The 19,415-nt window shown below is 39.0% G+C and overlaps 1 protein-coding gene across 2 annotated transcripts in view; it reads left to right on the top strand.

Annotated features, from left to right (window-relative positions):
* dennd2b (DENN domain containing 2B) overlaps positions 1-19,415 on the top strand; it is a 76,492-nt gene that overhangs the window by 51,717 nt on the left and 5,360 nt on the right. For both annotated transcript variants that reach the window (XM_066647299.1, XM_066647298.1), the window contains exons 9-17: positions 1,092-1,276; positions 1,947-2,056; positions 2,633-2,702; positions 4,371-4,448; positions 5,698-5,838; positions 7,662-7,810; positions 15,228-15,405; positions 17,798-17,839; positions 18,331-18,442. In XM_066647299.1, the coding sequence (XP_066503396.1) occupies positions 1,092-1,276; positions 1,947-2,056; positions 2,633-2,702; positions 4,371-4,448; positions 5,698-5,838; positions 7,662-7,810; positions 15,228-15,405; positions 17,798-17,839; positions 18,331-18,442 (1,065 nt within the window). The remainder of the gene's footprint in view (positions 1-1,091; positions 1,277-1,946; positions 2,057-2,632; positions 2,703-4,370; positions 4,449-5,697; positions 5,839-7,661; positions 7,811-15,227; positions 15,406-17,797; positions 17,840-18,330; positions 18,443-19,415) is intronic.

The following is a 19,415-nucleotide window of genomic DNA, read 5'->3' as shown; positions in this document are numbered from 1 at the left end:
TATAATATGTAGGCAATTTATTCTAATAACAACACTAATAATGTATGTTGTAATAAATATGTGTTAACAACTTCTCATATCAATAAATCTTGGTTAAGGATAATGTGGCAGTATAAATGCACACAAATGGCCAGATTTATGTACATGAGAATGGATGTGACTGCAATATGTGCTTACCATGGATCTGAAATGAAACATTAACCTATAGCTAAATTACAGTTTTTTTCCAATTTTAGTTTTCATAATTTCTTGAAGGTTTCATGTTTTGTTTTTCACAATTATCACTGAGCCTTCTCAAATACCAAGTTGTTAAAGAGTTGAATTATGCATACGGATACATGCAAGACATCACCGGCCACAAGCACTAAGCAAAACAGTAACTGTTGTCAATTGTTGTGGCTATGTTTTTAAAGCATTGATTTTCAAAAATGCCTTTCATTTTTCCATTTTCCCACAGGGTGTAGTGGTTAAAATGTTCCCATACAAAACAGGACAAACCTACAAGAGCCTGTTACTACAACAGTTTTTTTTTTAAAAAGTAGCTGTGCTCTGCTGCCAGTCTGCAGTGATATCATTTAACATAGTCAAATTTAATTTAAATTTTAAATTTTTAAAAGTGTCCAACAACCATATAATATTACCTGCTTCTAACTCTCTGTGACATGAAGCTGAATTCAGCTGCTTATTCAGCTGCTTATTCTTTTTTCTAAACTTCCAGTTCCACCTTAAGTGCTGCCATAGCCACAGGTGCTAGAATGAAATTGCTTTCGCATTTAAGATGGAACTAGAAATCCATAGACATCGGCAAAGTGCTAGCAATGCTTTATTGTTGTTATACATATAGTATAGGGTCATACAGCATTGAAACTAATGTTTGTGGGTTTTTTTCTGATTTACATGGCATTCATTGCCCTTTGTTGGAAGCATGCCCCTAAAAATGTTCAGTTCCAAGGGGTACATAGCCCTCAAACTCTGCCCTGCCCCTCTTTCCCAACAAGAATTGAGACACCCCTAACCCTAGGTGAAACAGAATGGTAGGGCTAAGTGGCGAAATGAGATTCACTCATGGACTACTCTGTGTTTTTCCTCAGCTCACACCCAAAGGCTGCTGAAGCTACAGTCCATACTACGCCGTGCACCTAGCTATCGCACACTGGAGCTTCAGCTAATCGAGTGGCAGGAGCGGGAGCTGTTTGAGTACTTTGTAGTGGTGTCACTGAAGAAGAAGCCTACTAAAAACTCATACATCCCTGAGGTCACCTACCAGTTCCCCAAGGTAATATTAACTGAGAAGGAAAAGAAGGCTGAGATTTTGATGCACAGTAGGGATTTTTAATAAGTCCCTTTAATCATTGTTGTTACTCCAATTGTCATAAGTAAGAAATCTTGATAACATTTTGATGTAGTGTGTTTAAGGATGCTTCAGATACTGTATGTGAGTGTTAGTTGGCCATAGAGTGGCTTCTGTTCATGTAGTGGTTTTAATTTCTGTTTTGCTCCACTCAAGTGTGCATTACTACCACAAGCTCAGATTTAGAGATAGGATTCTCTGGCTTTGCTTTCATATTTGGAATTGTATAAGAGACTTATTGACATGAAGCGGTGTTGCCAGGAAACCATAGCTGCAGCCAGCCAGTGTTTAGTTATGGCGAAATGGGGATTTAATTAGCTTAGATGTGGTTCAGTGATGCTGTCCCCTTGAGAAAATGAAAATATGCTGGCTGTCTTCCAGCTTGAGGGTCGACCCTAAAGACGTCATCAGCTTGAATTGGAATAGTGGGGCACTGGGGACAAGGAAGGGGGGGTGGGGTTTGGGCTGGGGGTGACCCTTTGTGGGAGATGACCGTTCCAAACATATTTCACATAGCAATGGTGAGGGAACTGCTCGGGAACAGCGATAAAATAGTTTTTGTCTGATGTATGTGCTTTTTGTCTCATTTCTGCAGCTCGAGAGGCTCACAAAGCAGATGAGAGAGGCAGAGGAGCGTCTCAAAGCCATCCCTCAGTTCTGCTTCCCAGACGCTAAGGACTGGAGCCCCGTGTCTGAGTATAACAGGTATTGCCCCCCAAGAACGGTACCAGCCATTCAGTCTCTCTGCTTCTGCCTACACACGACTAACCACTCAAAGTATTTATTCGAATGCTTGACTGCATCTTTTCCGAAAGCACAGTCAGATTTTGAGGTGAAAGCTATTATGTCCTTTAAAGGACTTCACCAAGTGTTTAGTCAGAAATTATATTGTTGGGCTTTTCATTTGATTACGGTTCTTAAACAACTGTGTCAAACTAAAACATGCAGGTGGCTTTTCCCCCCTCCCCATTCATAAGAAACCATAATTAACCTGTAATTGCTCTTTTCAGGCAAATATCTAATTGCCTCAGCCTCTGAATGAAAACCAAATCCCCCTAAACCTATTTTCTTTCAGTAATGTCAATATGCCCTGCTTATGCTTTGCTTTGGTTCTGCATAGTCCCCCAGCTGCCTGAATCTTTCCTCCTCCGCCTTACAATGTTTATGCTTTTCAACAAAGCCACCAGCGTCTACCACATTTCTACTCTACTGGGTTTAAATACTTTTTCTCCCTCCATGAAAACCTGCTAATGCGGGCGTGATCTGTTTGTTTTGGTACAGTGAGACGTTCTCCTTCATGCTAACTGGAGAAGATGGCAGCCGGCGCTTTGGGTACTGCAGGCGGCTCCTGGTAAATCCCTGCTCACATCATTATTTCCTCTTTCTTTGCTCCATTTGTTAGGTTTAAGTTTCGGAAACTACACATGTGTTGCACGTTGCGTCACTATAATTACAGGGGGAGCCAGTGAGGGAAGTTTTAAATGATGACTGGTCACCCACTTCAGTGGGAGACAGGCTGTATCTTTTGCTTTCTTTCTATTTTGCTCAAAGAAGAGCAGCTGCTAATAAACATTTCCCCCCTCTGTTTAATGGAACTTTCTCAGGAGAAAATGCAAAGAGAGAGCCATGAAATGAATGTCAGTGTAGAGAAAGATGTAGTAAGTTGTTTTCTTTTGTACTTTTATGGATCCCTTGTTTTTGGTTTTCTGAGCCGTGGAGTTAAGGTTTTCATCAGTAAAGAAATGCTCTGTGTAATTTGGCAGTATATGATGTGCTTTTCTGTGTTTTGTGACAGGATTAGGATTGTGAACATCAGTTATTCATCTAATGTGCTACAGCGGGTGTTTATGAGTGCATTATAGTAAGGCCATGCTCATCAAAGTCAGTGTAAATGTTTAACAATATAAGACTATAGTCTAAAGATTGGGTGTACTGCATTATTCAGTGGTTAGACGCATTCTCAACGCTGCGGGGGTCCTTTGGTGTTCCTCACCATTGAAGAGCAGAGTAAAATGAGTTCAGTCAATTGTAATTGTATTATTAGTGACTATTTAATAACATTAATAAGCAGATTGATTTAGTCTTATTCTAAAGTTGTACCAAAATGAATCATATGCACTTAATGCATGTTTTGACAGGAAATTAAATAAATGAAGTGTGGTAAGACTTAAGTATGTGTATGAATATGTTCAGATAGGAAGGGGAATCACTCTTGCTCTGAGGCAGTCGATAAAAATGGACCTAAAATGCTGGAGTTGCATTTGGCCTGGAGTAACTGTGGATGTCCCGTTTGAGAGTAGGCCTGTGGTGCACTTTTTGCAGGGAGTAAGTCCAGGGGCTGGCATCAGGGCAGCATTCCTGAGGATTTCAGCCCAGCTCCACATGCTTGACTTAATCATCCATTTGTAAAAAGGCACCAGAGGAGAATTGCATACCTAATATGGAGAAGTGGAATCGAGAATTCTTTTGTGTGTGTGTGTGTGTACGCACTGAAAGACAATTTTAACAACTTGACTGGATCCCTAGAAAAAGGCTAGGCTTCAATTACTTAGTGGACCAAGTATGACTAATCATTAACACTGTGCGACTGCACCTGTTATTTGTTTAAAATGGAAAACTCACACTGAACGCTCTCTGTTTTTTAGGCCTGGATTATCACCATGTGAAAGTAAAGTTTAACTTTAAGGACAGTTCATAAAATGCAGCCTGGGTCTAATGATGTCTGAAAAAAGCCATTACATTAATGCTACGGTCCCCACACTTTTAAAAGGAAGCTCTTAACAAGTCCAGTTAAACAGCAGGCACGCTATAGCACACCGAGACCTGTTGATGTTTTTTTTTTAAACTTTTAAAGGACTTCTTTTTTTAAATGGGTTACCAGGAGGATGGCTTTATCTCTCTCTTTTGCCATCACTCTCTCTCTCTCTCTCTCTCTCTCTCTGTGGAAATTATAGTGAATGCATTGTTCTGTTGTTACATGCTCTTTAGCATTTCATGTTTGATCTTTTGTCTCATGCAGCCAAGTGGGAAAGGACCTCGCCTTCCAGAAGTATATTGTGTCATCAGTAGACTGGGATGTTTCGACCTGTTCTCCAAGGTGTGTTCACATTCATGCCTAATCACTTCTAGTCAGGTCTGACCAGGGGGACATGGCTTCTTAATCTTTTTCACAGTGAAACCCTGTTTGGGATTAAAAATAGTAGTGTTTACTTGGTAGAATTGTCCCATTGGGAATACACAGATGCCTATGGCTTTTAACTCATTTTTATCCTCTTAGCCCTTTTCATTGATTATACAGACATTCGTTCATGAAATTTTCAAGTCAGGCTCCTAAGTACATGAATTTCAAGTAAAAAAAAAAACACACACACACCACTAAAATAAACTTGCTTTTTCAAGACTATTAGTATTGTTACGTCCAAAGTTAAGTGATAAAGGTAGGTTTACACTTTTCGATATCTAAGTAGTCACAAACACAGTGATGGTTAGGTCTGGAGTCTGGGGCAGTCAATCCTTCGATTAAATTAGAACATCTGCATGTTCTTTGTGTGATTTGCAGATGCTCTTAGAAGTCATTGTCCATTTTATCAGCTGCACTTTCCATATAAGCACACACTATTAATTTCTACAGTTACAGATTATAGTCAATATGGTGCGTCTCATAATTTGTTAGCCCTTTTCAGTATGTTCTTCAATGGTCAGGAAATATAGCTGCAATTACTATAAACTATACTCCTATATTGTAAGTGAAGCTTATATAAAAACAAACCAAATATCTGATTTCTCTGTTCCCCCCCCCCCCCCTCTCTCTCGTTTTCTTCCCTTTCTTATCCTGCTGTAATTGTTTCCTCCTCTTCCATCTCACTCATGTGAACATGAAACAGAGAGATCTTTGTGCCTGGTCCTATCTGTTTTCTCATAAATCTCCTCTCTTAAAAGAATGTGTATCTCAAGCAGAGAAAAAGCAAATTTAAGCGAAACCATCACCCCACATCTTTCACAGTGTCACTGGGAGTTTGAGTGTTATAGCATGATTATTGTGGGAAAAGCCAGGAAAGATTAAAAGATGAAGCAGTGTATATTGAAACCAAACAACACTTAGCACACTGATAAATAGAAAATGTCAGTGATATTGAGAATAATACTTTTTTGCAGTGATTCATTAGGAGCCACTTTTATTAAACCCCGATTCTAGAATTGATGCAAAACATGGCCCAACTCTGTAAGGTTACCATTTTAGAAAAGAAGAAATGTCTTATAACACCCTGTCATATGTCTTTATAAAATTATTTTACAGCTAACCATGATGCCATAGCCTTCATAACAGATTTTGTAACTTCTTTCAGATCCTGGATGAAGTGGAGAGGAGGAGAGGGATCTCAGCAGCGCTGGTCTACCCTTTCATGCGAAGTCTGATGGAGTCTCCATTCCCAGCCCCTGGCAAAACGATCAAAGTTAAAACCTTCCTGCCTGGTGCAGGTAATGAGGTAAGGTTGCTTAGTCATTAGCGGCACATCAGCTTTCAGAATTCTTAATGTGAATACTGGAATGTGGGTAATAAGCAGATATTTCATGCGTTTTAACAACTTGAGCATATCAAATCAAGGGTTCAGTGATTTGTTTTATCAGTTAAGAAAGTGAATTGCTATTATAATATGTAGCAATATATAATTTAATAATGACACATTTTTCCCATTTTATTCAACCTTCTTAACAAGAATATTTAGCTATTGTCTTAAAGGGGACAGATATGGAAATCAGTGCATTAGCAGAAATATTTGGTTATTTTCAGTGCCTGTCAAAACACATATTGTGAAATAAGACAACCCAGTTGTTGATTTGTGTGTGTGTGTGTTTGTGTGTGTGTGTGTGATTGTGTGTGCTGCCTAACTCATAAATAAGGGATAATAGAAGCAAATTTGATTTTGGACTGCAACTTATTTATTATCCTGCCTCCTCATCTGAGTGTCTCCAATCAGTGCTGGAACTATGTTTATTTGAGAGCACAAAGGCAAGGATAAATAAAGCCAAACAAACACTATGAACGATGAAAAATAAGATTACTAATTATATATGGTGGTGCAGCAGGTAGTGTCGCAGTCACACAGGTACCTGTAGATTGTGGGTTTGAGATTGTGGGTTTGAGTAGAGTTTGGTGTGTTTTCCCTGTGTCCGCGTGGGTTTCATCCAGGTGAACCAGTTACCTCCCACAGTCCAAAAACACACGTTGGTAGGTAGTGATTCCGGGTAGGCTCCAGACCCACTGCGACCCTGAATTGGATAAGCAGTTACAGACAGTGAATGAATGAATTATATATGCCAAAAACGAGAACAGAGAAAGAAGGAAATCAATGAAAAAAATTGCTAAAAGCCAGGTCTTCTGCTCCTCACTCCTCAGTCTTGGGCTCTCGCGCTTAACTGAGCTGTGGCTCATTCTGATATAAAGGAACAGGCGCTAAAATAGGTCATTCTGAACAGAGCTGTTCAGACACAGTTAGAATGCAGCTGTGTTGTTTGGTCCTTGTAGTATTTTGATTAAAGCATTTTACAGACTTTATTTGAAGACCTTATAGAACGGTTTACTTGTGGAAATATTGTTGATAATAATTATAATAATACATCACATATTGTCACTGTCCAGTTAAAAACATGTAATAGTAGCTTTACAGGAGAAGGAAACAACCTTAACTTTCAGTGGAAGTGAATATAAAAAGATTTTATTCATGAAATTCACACAATGTAAAGGACAGCTGCTATGTTCCAACTAAAACTTGACAAAAATCGATATGCAGGTATTTAATTGGACAGTGATGATGTGTAAAGTGTTTTCAAGACCCCCGCGATGCTGACAGGCTACAGTTAATATGGACCACATAACAACAGACATAACAAGGTAATCATGAAAACAAATATTTATGGTACTGGAAGGTTGAATACAAGGGACAAGGAGTGACAAGAAGCTGAGGTTTAAGCTGAGATTTGAAAGAGGAGAGAGTTCCAGAAATGGGAGATACTCAGGAGAGTCTCCTAGGCTGTGATATGTGTGAATTTGTCCCTTTTAAATATTTCTGTTCCATTAATTGGGAGTAGATTAACAGGTTAAAAATGTAAGCTTTTTTTAATGGCACAATATATATTGCCATATGTATTTTTCCCCCTTTATCACCGAGCCCTAACTCGAGGCCATGAACAAAGTATTCAAGTGTCAAGAGACCATCTTCATTTTAACGACAGTTTAAACTGAATGATTTCTTCACTGTGAAGATGCTCATTTAAGCAGTATTTTAACAACTGTATGTTCTTTTGTAAGGTGATTGAGTTGAGGAGACCGACGGACTCCAGGCTGGAGCATGTGGATTTTGAAAGCCTCTTCAGCTGTCTGAGCGTGAGACAAGTAGTACGGGTCTTTGCCTCACTTCTGTTGGAGCGCAGGGTCATCTTTGTGGCCGATAAGCTCAGGTAAAGCACCCTCGGACTGACCTCATGACCTTGACGTCGGCGAGTTGTTGACTTAGCACTTCTGTGCCATTTACACAGGGCAGCTGTGATTGTGTGGAGAGTGAAGATCCTATAAGTAGCATTACCTCACACGCTGCACGGCCTCTGTTGCCCTCTCAAAGATCTTCTCTCTTCATACCAAACATGGTCAAATAATCCTCCACAACTGAGCTGAGCAGAGCTTCTAAAAACATGCCGACTGCTGCGACAAGCAGCGAGCGGGCTAAAACCAGATGTTCTCAATAACGGCCTTCCCCATTGATCTGCAGCATCACATCCATTTTTCCATGCACTCACAGCAATATAACTCCTTTAATGATGTTTACATTTCTGTAGTCCATCTTTTTAAAGGCTTGATCTAAAAATAGGGACAAAGAGGCAAGCAAAGGAAAAGTATTGGTTACAGAAGAAAGGAGAATACATAGTTCCCTGTTGGGATCTCCAGGGCCGCTCAATTTTTCTGAATGGAATACCAACCATAGCATCAGCACTATAATTCTACCAAAGTTTGCATGTCTGAACTGAACATAAAATGGCTAGTTTTATTTGTCTCAACCCAGTTAGGCTGTCAGCCCCTCAGTGTCCAGAGGACATCTGTCTAATAGTAGCTTTCCATTGTGGTTTTGGGCAGCGAGTGCCTGATGGCTGCTCCATACAGGCCACTGCTAAATTAATCAGGGGGAGGCATCTCTGAACCGCACCCGCCACTGCCCCAGTCAAATGCAGGCCAAACTCCCAAGAGTGGCTTGTTGATCTGGATGTGGAAGTGGGTCAGGGCAGAGCCAGGGGCACCGTCCCTGGCAGGTCCCAGGACGCTGGGCAGGGGCAGATAAAGGATGAAATAGAGAGCAGTGTCCCCAAGGGCTCTGGTGGGCTTCAGTGGGCCCCCTCTCCCCCTACATGGACACACTCAGTCACGGAAGCCTGTGGGTGAGTGGTGGGGAGGAGGGGTATTTGTGAAAATCTAATCTCCACAAATCAGTGGCTAGTTTAAACAAACAGCAGCAGGGGGGAACCTGGGGCAGGCAGTGACTGTGAGGGGAAGGAATGTACTTCCTGTGTGTGTGTGTGTGTGTGTGTATGTGCTCTCTTGAAAAGTGACCTTAGTGTTACTGGGTGACTGACAGAGGCATTCGGCGTATACAAACATGCTTATTCAAATTACACTGTATGGCGTACACATAGATCAAATAAACCAAAGTTCATATCTAACCTTGATATAGAGGTAGTTACTGTTGTAATTCAGTCATGTATGTAAGCAAGGTGTGAAACACAAGGGGTTCTGGGGGTTCCAGGACCCTCTAATTTGCCCTTTGAACACCCTGAATGCCTCAATTTCAAAATTTAAAACATGTCTTAATGTTAAATTATCTGTTAAAACTGCTGAGTTTGCAATAGAAATAAATGCCTAAATGTGGGGGAAAAAAACCCTCACAGTTTTGCCCACAGAAATATCTTGCGCCTGTTTGCTGTACTGGAGAAAAAAGCAACAATGTATTTCACTCTCTCAGGGGAGGATGGCACAGCTCTTTTACTGTTAATGCAAATATAGCGCCTACCTCATGGACTGTGGTTCTTAGGTGTGATGCTAAATTGGTAGCATGGTTTTGTTTGAAGTTTGAATGGCATATATGTGTACGTTGCCCTTTATCTAGACATGTTATGCTTAAATTATGGAGTAGCGATCTAAATTATTAATTTATATTCCATAATGCCAAAATAAGACTTAATATAGTCCCATATAGTATATTTAGAACAAACAAAGGGTCTTAAAGGGTCCCTCCACCTTATAAGTAGTTATTTCACTTCACACATTGTCTGTTTTGTAAAAAATTGTTTGTTTAGAAAGAACACAGGGGCACCTCAGATATAATTACCAAACTTGATTATAGACCAGTCAGTATTTATTGTTTGGCAAAGAGAAAATTTAGGATAATATGAGATAAAATAAAGCTTGAACCAGAAACTGCTTATAATGACCTATAACATTTTTGGTGAAAATGGCAAATATCTGAAATTATCTCTTGGAAGACTGTGATTTCTGTCTCTTTATTGAGCATTTGGTAACCCCCTTATAAGCTATTAGGTGTACAAATAATTGTAATTAAAAATTCAAACATTCTTCTATTACAGTAGTACTAAAAATGACAATTGTCATTTTAATTAGAATTAAATAAACAAATATTAGTAACCAACATCAAAATCGCCTTCTTTATATCATCATTTTTTATTTTTTTTTGACCATTACACATTACATTACTAGACCTCCTCTGGGAAAACTAAACACTACTATTCTTTAGGAAGTAGAACATAACCAGCAACAGCACCTTCAAGTCCTTTGTTAAGTTTGTTGTATTGTTTTCAATGCTGCTGCTGCTCCTAGATACAATTGTTTCTCAGGCATTGCACTCTGGGAAGTATTTTCTCCTGACTGCTGACATAATAACAACTCCCATATATACATTTTACTTTCCAGCTGGCTACGTCTTGGTCTCATATTTACAATTGTCCATGTTACAATTGAACTGATACAAATGTCGTTCATGGGATTGCAGCTAGCAGTGTTGTAGACCAGTCAATTAATTTTTATATTTCTTGATGGATTTCAGTGGCAAAACACTAATGAATAAGGCTTGCAAAACCACCAGGATATCTTTTGTGACTGAACATGCCTTTTTTGAAAGCCAGCTGTTTGTGTTTTGGTTCTGTAAAGCTTAGCTTACTGAGCACACACCCCTTCATCATAATAGTCTCTAGTTGCAGCCTTTTAAACTCTGACACACATGGGTTAGGCACTATTCAAAACAGGATACGAAAGACAGACTGGTAGGCTGTGTGTCCTGACTTAAGCCTAGGTGCGTATATGCTAGTGCTAGGCGGTATGACTACAAATCAATATCATGAATAGTAGAACATTTTACCTCGATTACGATTAACGATTGATTATTTTGTTTTTGGTTTTTTTTTTTGCCCTCATAGTTCACTGACAAGGCCTGTATTGTAAATATGCTCAAGTATTAAAGCTGGACCATTGTTTTCTATACTGGTGGTATTAACTTTGGCCGCTAAAACTGTTTTTTGGCTAATGTTTATATTTACATCTTTATGTTCAGGGTCTTCACTGAAGCCAAAACATGTTCAAAGCAATAGACACAGCATTTTTTTCATGGTTCTCCTCCATGTTGCTTCCCTGTGGCAGATTAGGTTTGGCAGAATCATGTGACATGCCCTGAAATATAGTTTTAAGGGGACGGGACATGAATACGCAGTGGGGGCCAAAAAGAAAAGGAGAAACAGAATTAAAAGAAAAATCGCTATAATCAATATAGGCAAGATTGCGTTGATTAGAATTTCTGAATGTCATTTTAGATTAATTTTTGATTAATTGCAAAGCCCTAGATTCATTTGATTAGAAGTTTTCAAAGTCGGTTTTGATTGAGTGCCCAGCCCTAGTTTATACACAGTCATGCTCTTGCTCTCCCTCCAAGAAAACCCATTCCATGTTAGGAAAAAGCTCTATTTGAGCATGAAGGAGTGTGAAGCTATAACTGACCTAAAGCTATTTCTTGTAGCACTCAGGAACTCTCCCCAGTGTATTTCCAACACTCAAAAGTTTGCATCAGCCATGTTATTGCTTGGAGAAATCAGCTGCCCAGCCAGACAGTGAAACTCAGCCAGGCAGATGAGTCAGCTCCTGCAGGGGAAACACAGCTTGGATTCTCAATGTAATAAATCCAGCGGCCATAATGTCATACAGGGATTACTTAACTGGGCTCAACTGATATAACTGCTTCAGTCTTTCTGCTTAGGAAGCTCATTCTCTTTGCGTTTTGAATAGCTGTTTGGTGACAGGAAAGGGTTAACCTCTAGCGAGTCGGCTGGTTTTGATCTGCCTGTGCCATGTCTAAATTACGTTCCCTGGCTCGGTTTCATTGTCGGCAGCGGATTGTGGGTGTAGGTGGTTGAGTGAGTGGTGCTCATTTGGTGTGTGAAAATTTTGTATTACATTGTTGGAAGGTCTACAGGGGAAGCAAACATAGAAAGGTCTGCTTTGGGGGCAGACTTTACAGCTAGAACCCGTGTAATCTCACTTTAATATCATATTACACTGTATCAACTCAGGGCACATTAGCATGAAAACCACTTGGGTACAGCAGAGATAACATTATTTATTCTCCTAGAACATGTGGCACAATATTAGCTACTGCTTTTTTAGGATTATGAGGATATTTAGTTTTCCATAGCTCATATCAACGTGGAAAAGCATGTGAAAACACTTGCTTACTAGCTCTTACAGGATACAGCTGAACCCACAAGCCTCTTTAGCCAGAAGCCAAACAGCTGACGATCTCATTACTCCTATAAAACAGCAGCATTGCAGGCAATACCCCACAATTGAGATTGGCCATCAAAATAGCAGCTGGATTTAGGTTTGAAATCTTTAAACCTCTTCCGCTGCAGAAGTTCTTTAAAGGAGTTGCTGCAGAGATTTAGCAGGGACACATCCTTATGGTGAAAGACATCTAAGAACGTCACACAGAGCTAATGAACAGAATCATGAAAAGTAAATTTAATAAAAATAAGTTAAAAAAAATCACTATTTATATGTCTCACAATATCTTACAGATATCTCTTATAAAAAGACACAATGCCTTTTATTCTGTCACTGCTGAATCAAAACCTTGCAAAACTTGAAAAAAAATTACCTAAATGAAGATTAAAGACTCACTTTGCCTTTGTATTATATACAAACCTGATACACTAGACACAACACTCTTGTTTTTTCTTAATTCATTTTATTGTCTTTTTTCTTAAAAATATATAATAGCTCCATTCTCTAAATGATCAGTGTAGTGTTTTTGTAGTGTAAGTTTTTTCCCCTTTTGATATTTATTCATTCCACAACAAGCCTTTCTGATTTCACATGACACTCTATACCTCCAGCTATGACACAGTTACACACACAGGGTTTGTCTGACCAAACCTGTGTATTGATTTTAGCATGCTATAACTTTTGCATTTTTAATAACTCACACATAACCACCCACCCACACATGCATACACACACATCAGCTGCCTTTAGGTCCAGACTGACCTCCAGTCTAATGCTTTTAGCTTGTTTGGGTTTCATTTTGACAGCCCAACACCAAAGTAAAAGCAATGCTTGAACTGTGCTTTTGGTTTCATATTTCACCGTGCTCCTTTCTCACAAGTATATATAAATATCTCAGAGGCTTGAGCTACACTGACAGCTCAGGTAGAGGCTATTAAATTCTGTCTTGCCTGTGGCTAGGCTTTTAAAACCTCTTCCTCTGCTCCTCCCTGTTCTAACCTGCCATAGTTCAGAGGAGAGGTCAACACGTGCTAGAGCACCTTGTGAATTTAGGCCTGAACGGTATGAAAATGACATCACTGATACTGATCCTTGAGAACCTGTATATTTCTGATACTCAAAATATATAAGCCAGTATAATCAATGATGAGCCAAAATGAATATTTTCGGCTGGAACAAAACCAGAATTCATGGACACAGGCTGAAAATCAAAACAAGAAATTTAAATATATACACAAAATATGTTGGTGCCATTATTTTCACACCGCTAAATTCTGATGCATCCCTAAATATGATTTTATATTTTTAAAAATGAAACTGGCAAATAGTTCTACATAAAAGAGTGCTTTTCTGTCGGATCTAATACTCAGCTATAAGCAGTGGTTAAAAATGATTGCCAGATTTCAACTTTCTTTTTTTTTAAAGCTCCATTAACAGTAAATATTATAAAATCCTAGTAGTATAATATTAACATTAAGGATATTAATAGTGTATTGTTTTATTTTATAGGTCAGCCAATTAATTGGCCATCCTTTAGTGCCTCACTTGTGAAAATGTAACTGTAGACATCCCTCATAATAACTGAAGCATTTAATCTCTGGTATGATGTTTACATACCACTTTGGATCATTGCTCTCTCTCTAATCCTTGGTAATTTACAGCTGGAGCCGATTCGGTTCTGCTGGTTTATTTTCACTGTCTCTGTGTACAGGGGCTTGTGTGGCATTAAGGGACAGAGGGAGAGAGGGTCAGCCATAGTCAACAAGCTGTGGACCGTGAGAAGGACAGCGTCCTATTTGTGACTTGGGTGCTTAGCTCCAGCTGTGAGATCTCACAAATTCCTTCTAACATCAGACGTTTTTCTCACTTGAATAAACCATTATAGCTGTTATTAACACTCGATTCCACACCATTGCAAAGTTTAGTCAAACATATTGAGTTGGCTGTGGTTAGACAACAAAATTTCAGTCAGAAACAAACCCTAATAAATTAATTATTAATTCAATAATTTACCATTCAGTGTTTTTTTTTATATTTTATTAAAATTTTTTGAAGTTTTAATTTAGATATTTCTTTGAAAGTCTTTGCATTGTGTGAGCCTGTTGCTATTACTATTTGCTCATTTTCCAACCTCTGATTACGTGATTATTAATAACCAATAGTGACATCCTTAAAACCTAATAAAGTTACAAGGCAAATTTTCTACTAGGACCAAATTTGTTTTAATCATAACATTTGTTGTTTCATCACATTACCATGGAACTGGAGTGCAGATTCTAAGTCAATGAAGCTTTTAAGTTGATGCCTCCCAGTTCCTGCCATATAGAAGAATATTTGGCCCTGGTGGAAACGTCGTGTTTTATATAGCCTTTCCTTTTTTTTTGGTCATAGACAAAACACAGCTCATGGCATCTAGATTTCAACAAGTCGGTGTTCCTGAAACTGATTATCATGGCCTCCACTGGAATGAAGACATATTACCTAACTTACACCCACACTATAATATAAATATGAGTGTCAGAGAATATATTTGACCTGTGATTGCTCTGTGTAAGCAAATATACTTACTCCCCCTCACTTATGGAGATGATAAATCCAATTGATTTATATGCAGAAGCCTGCCTTTAAGCTGTACTTCCTCAGTGTCTAATGAGCCCACCACTGCTTATTTTATTCTCTTGCATACTTGAGTAATCACAGATTCCACTGTCTCTTCTGGAAAGCCAGGATAAACTGGAAAAATCTTGGCTCTTCATGCTTTATTTCCACTGTGGCGTCCATAACCGGATTTGCCGAGGAGGTGTGCATGATTTAGCTGTGAATGCAAGTTTATACACCCTGCACACATTGACTTTACATGTGAAAGATACTGGACTCACTTATTGTGTACACAGTCATTTTAACAACACAAATCAACACCACCTTTATGTTGGAGTTATAAGAGTTATCAGTGTACTGATAATAGACTGTTGACTTGACCTTGACTGTGACTTTGTCAGGACCAGGTGACGGAACGTTGTGGTTTTCTTTTTGTGTTTTTTCCAGCACCCTGTCCAGCTGTGTGCATGCAGTGGTGGCCTTGCTATACCCTTTCTCATGGCAGCACACTTTCATCCCCGTGCTGCCCACCTCCATGGTGGACATCGTCTGCTGCCCCACACCCTTCCTGGTGGGCATCCTATCCAGCTCACTTCCCAAACTCAAGGAACTGCCAGTGGAGGAGGTAAAAATCTTCCCTCTGTTTCACCTTTTTTAGGACGCATGTGTACCAGTCGTCTTGAGAGCCACATGTGATCTCTTAATGAACACACCCAGATAACAATGAGAAATTTTGAGCTAATGTGAGCTAATATGCAGAAGCTTGCCTTTAAGCTGTACTTTCTCAGTGTCTACTACTTCTCACATACTCACTCACTTTTAAGAACTGATCCACAAGGGGGTGCTATACTTTTTATGATCCAAGACAATTATGGATATTACTATCACTTGTACAATTACTAACATAAAGAAAAGGGATACTGACTTAGGGTCACTGAGAAGAACTCAGAAACAAAATCTCTGCACTCAAAATCAGGCTAGAAGTCATCAGTCATCACATCTGTCACCTGTTATGTTGCCATTTCTGGTTGTTCTCAGAGCATTAAAGAAATGCACCAGAGGAAATATCTATCTATATTAGCCACAATTTGAAAAAAGTTATCCTCATAAGTGTATTAATATTATGACATGTTGCTGGCACTTGGATACCAGGGACCTATTTAATCTAGGTCTGTGGCTGTCAATTATATGAGTTATTGAAATAATCTTGAAATAAATATCAATAAAAAAAATCTACAAAGAATACAAAAACATACAAACAAACAAAACACCATGTGGCAAGCAAATACATGTATATTTACATTTACAGCATTTAGTAAATGCTCTTATCCAGAGAGACATACAAAAGAGCTTTGTGTTAATTTGGAGTTTGTATCCCAGCTACTACAAATACGTTACAGCCCAGAATAACCAAGTAGATGATATAAGCATATAAATAAAGGTCTATTAGGTTCTGATTCTTACTTTAGGAAGAACCAAAACCAGAACAATTTAAATTTTGCATTATCATCATGAACACTTCCAGAAACAAAATTTTAAAATAGATTTTAACATAAGAGCTGTGACAGTTCCTGTGTTAATGTTTTTAAATATTTTGAAATAACAGATCTCCAGTTTGCCCATACCAGCCCAGGCCAGATTGTGGTTTATCTGATAAGCTTTAGAGAGAGTACAGTGATTCATCCACTGGGACTGAGTGGAGTTACACCCATTCAGCAGCAGGCCATTTATCTGCCCCCCAGCAGATAGACAGTTGTTTTCTTCTGTAAATGTTCTTTAGTCTTGCTAATACAAACTTTAACTCCATATGCACAAAGCAGCCGCAGTAACAAACAGAAGTAGTGTCATGTAGACTTTTCTCAAACACACCCACACATGAGCCCATTCATTCACAGACATGTTCTAACATATTACACCATTTCAGGCAGTTTTTATAAGAGACTCCTGCTCTGTTATTGCTTAACATCGCTTATTGCTTAAGTTTTCCCCAACCATTACCAAAATTTTGACCACCCCTATCATGGTCAAGTTGAGTGCAAGCTCTTTTTGTTGTTCTTGTTTTTAAACATTCCTTGTTGTGGTCTAATAACAAAAAATTCCAACAATATCCATTTTTATTTTATTTTGATTGTTTTATTTTTTTTATCTTAGTCACTAAACAAAAATGTCCCCCTTTTCAAACCCTCATATCTCCCTCTGCTGGTTGTGTTTGTAGATGGAAAATATTTAAACCAAGTACCATTTTAGATTTATTTTATTTATTGTAGTGTTAAGAATAGAAAAAGGGGGAAAGCTGAGATTTTATCATCTGAATTGTGTTGTTTTGTTTTTCCTGTTCTTGATTTCAAAGAGAACTTACCGTAAAGAGAAGATTTGCAGATTTTTAAAAAGAACTGCCTGGCCATTGACCTGCCACACTGAGCTTCATACCAAGAAACGAAAGGGAGTTGAGCCAGATTCGTCTTTCCCTGCTTCCAGGAAGCAGAGGGAAAACATCACACATGGAACATTATGCCCGGAACAGGGCCAGATTCTGTGTACAAGTCTTCAAATTGGCGTCAGCTCCTTAAGCTCTAGCTTTGTATTTTTGGCTGCCTGTCTTTTTATCCCTTCTCCCTTTTCATTCTCCAGTGTGAGCATTGGTGCAGGCTGTTGAGGGACAGTGCCAGCTCAGCCACAGGCTTCAGCACTGCTCCCTACTGGGCCATACACACTCGCTGAGCAGTTTGATAGAAAGAGGCGTCAACCTTGTTAGTGCGTCTTGGCCACAAGAGCTCTTGTAAAGTCCGTTAGGGCTGACCTTGTGTGGCGAACACGCGCACACAAGTAACACTTTAAAATGCGTGTCATTTTAAACTCTGCAGCTTTAATTGGTTGTCAAGCACCATCTGTTGTGGATCAACATCTGGAGATGTGACTTAGTGCCGTTCCCACGACAAATGAATGCCATGTGATTAAAACAGAACCATCCTCTTCTGTGTAAACCATCCATGCTGATTGCTCTTCTTTCATTTCAGGCCCTCATGGTTGATCTAGGAACAGACAAGTTCATTAGACAGGTATGTTTACCAAAATATCTTCCAAATAACATTTCTGAACAAGCTTAAATATGTTCATATAAGTAACATTACAAGAGAAGGAAAACCCTCTTTAGTTTCAAGTCATTTTAATACATTTTTTCTCTGATATTTGATTGAATTTTCATTGGCTTTAATCATTTAAAAAACAGAGGTCAAGGGTTTGTACCGACATCATTAATATTTTTGCATATGCACAATGGGTTGCCTACAGAATAATACATAATATGCACCGTATTTATGCTAATGATAATTTAATTACATGAAAAAAATTTTTGCACGAGTTTCTTCAGTGCTGGCCAAGCCTTATTAACTTCATTTGCTGGCATCCTTGGTGTTTTTTTGTGTGTGAACTTTTTTAAGAGCTAATGAAATGCACAAGTGGATCTTGTCACATTCTGTGTTGTTAAGAAGAATTCATGCAGACAAATGTTGTTAATAAATGTCACTGCTGTTACTGTGTAACTGTGCAGCTGGACGACGAGGCCTCCCTCTTACCACGCAAGCTGCAAGCTGCTCTGGAGCTGGCCCTGGAGCAGAGGAACGACATCATCAATCAAGACTCTGACAGCGACTCAGATGATGGTAAAGACATAGACACACTGCACCAAACAAGCAGCGTCTAGTTAGATTGAAACTGATAGCACATCTGGCCACAGTAAGCGATTAGCAAATGGAGAGACAGGTTAGTGCTTCTTCCACTTTACACCAGTCTCAAAAAACTACATTAAAGATGTGAATGTAAGTCCAGCAGCCAGCATCCCTGTAATCAGTTTGTGTACCTAAAATCAGAAGAAATAATTCAAAATGTAATCATTTTAGAGGGGCCAATACCACCATTATTGACACACAATTCCAATACTCATCCAGTATTTTATAAATATAAACTCCCCCAATCACACACACACTGTCACTATCTTGTGTGGATGAGGTAAAGCAATGCTTCCTCCAGTACATGTGTATGTAACAACTGATACTTATCAAAAACCTGCTTATCACAACACCACTGGACAGCTCGGTGCGCTTGGAGGAGAACATTAACTGTCAAGATCTGTTATGACAGATAACAGGCTTCTTCTCTCGCTAACCTTGTGCTTGTCATGAGGAGAGAAAAGGCCATTCTCCCTGCCCAAAGAGCCAGTCCAGTTGTACTTTCTCCCAGCTTTGGATGGCTGATCACTGGTGATAGAACCTGCACTCTTCCAGTGATAGTGCCAATACTTAGAGCACTACACCCCCTGGAAACTTTTACTGAAGAACTTCAGTTAAGATTTTATAATAGGCTCTTATGCCCAGACTACTCAAACACCCTACTACCCAAGCGAATGGCTGTTGTCATAAAAATGTAATCGAATAGAACTAAGCTTGTGAACAATCGGTGGAGCCAGGGAAAAAATGGCTAGGATTCTGAAAAGGAAAAAAAGCCTGACATGTAATTAATATTGTCATTATTGGTAATAAAAATCACAAATACATTTAACTCTACACCACCTGAAGAAATACACAGCTAGCAACAATTTGACTGTGTGATATTTCAGACTGGATGTGTTGCAGGACT

This window comes from Hoplias malabaricus, chromosome 16, assembly GCF_029633855.1.
Source record: "Hoplias malabaricus isolate fHopMal1 chromosome 16, fHopMal1.hap1, whole genome shotgun sequence".
Taxonomy (NCBI): domain Eukaryota; kingdom Metazoa; phylum Chordata; class Actinopteri; order Characiformes; family Erythrinidae; genus Hoplias; species Hoplias malabaricus.
Note: the sequence above shows the minus strand (reverse complement) of the source record. Positions and strands in the feature narration are given on the sequence as shown.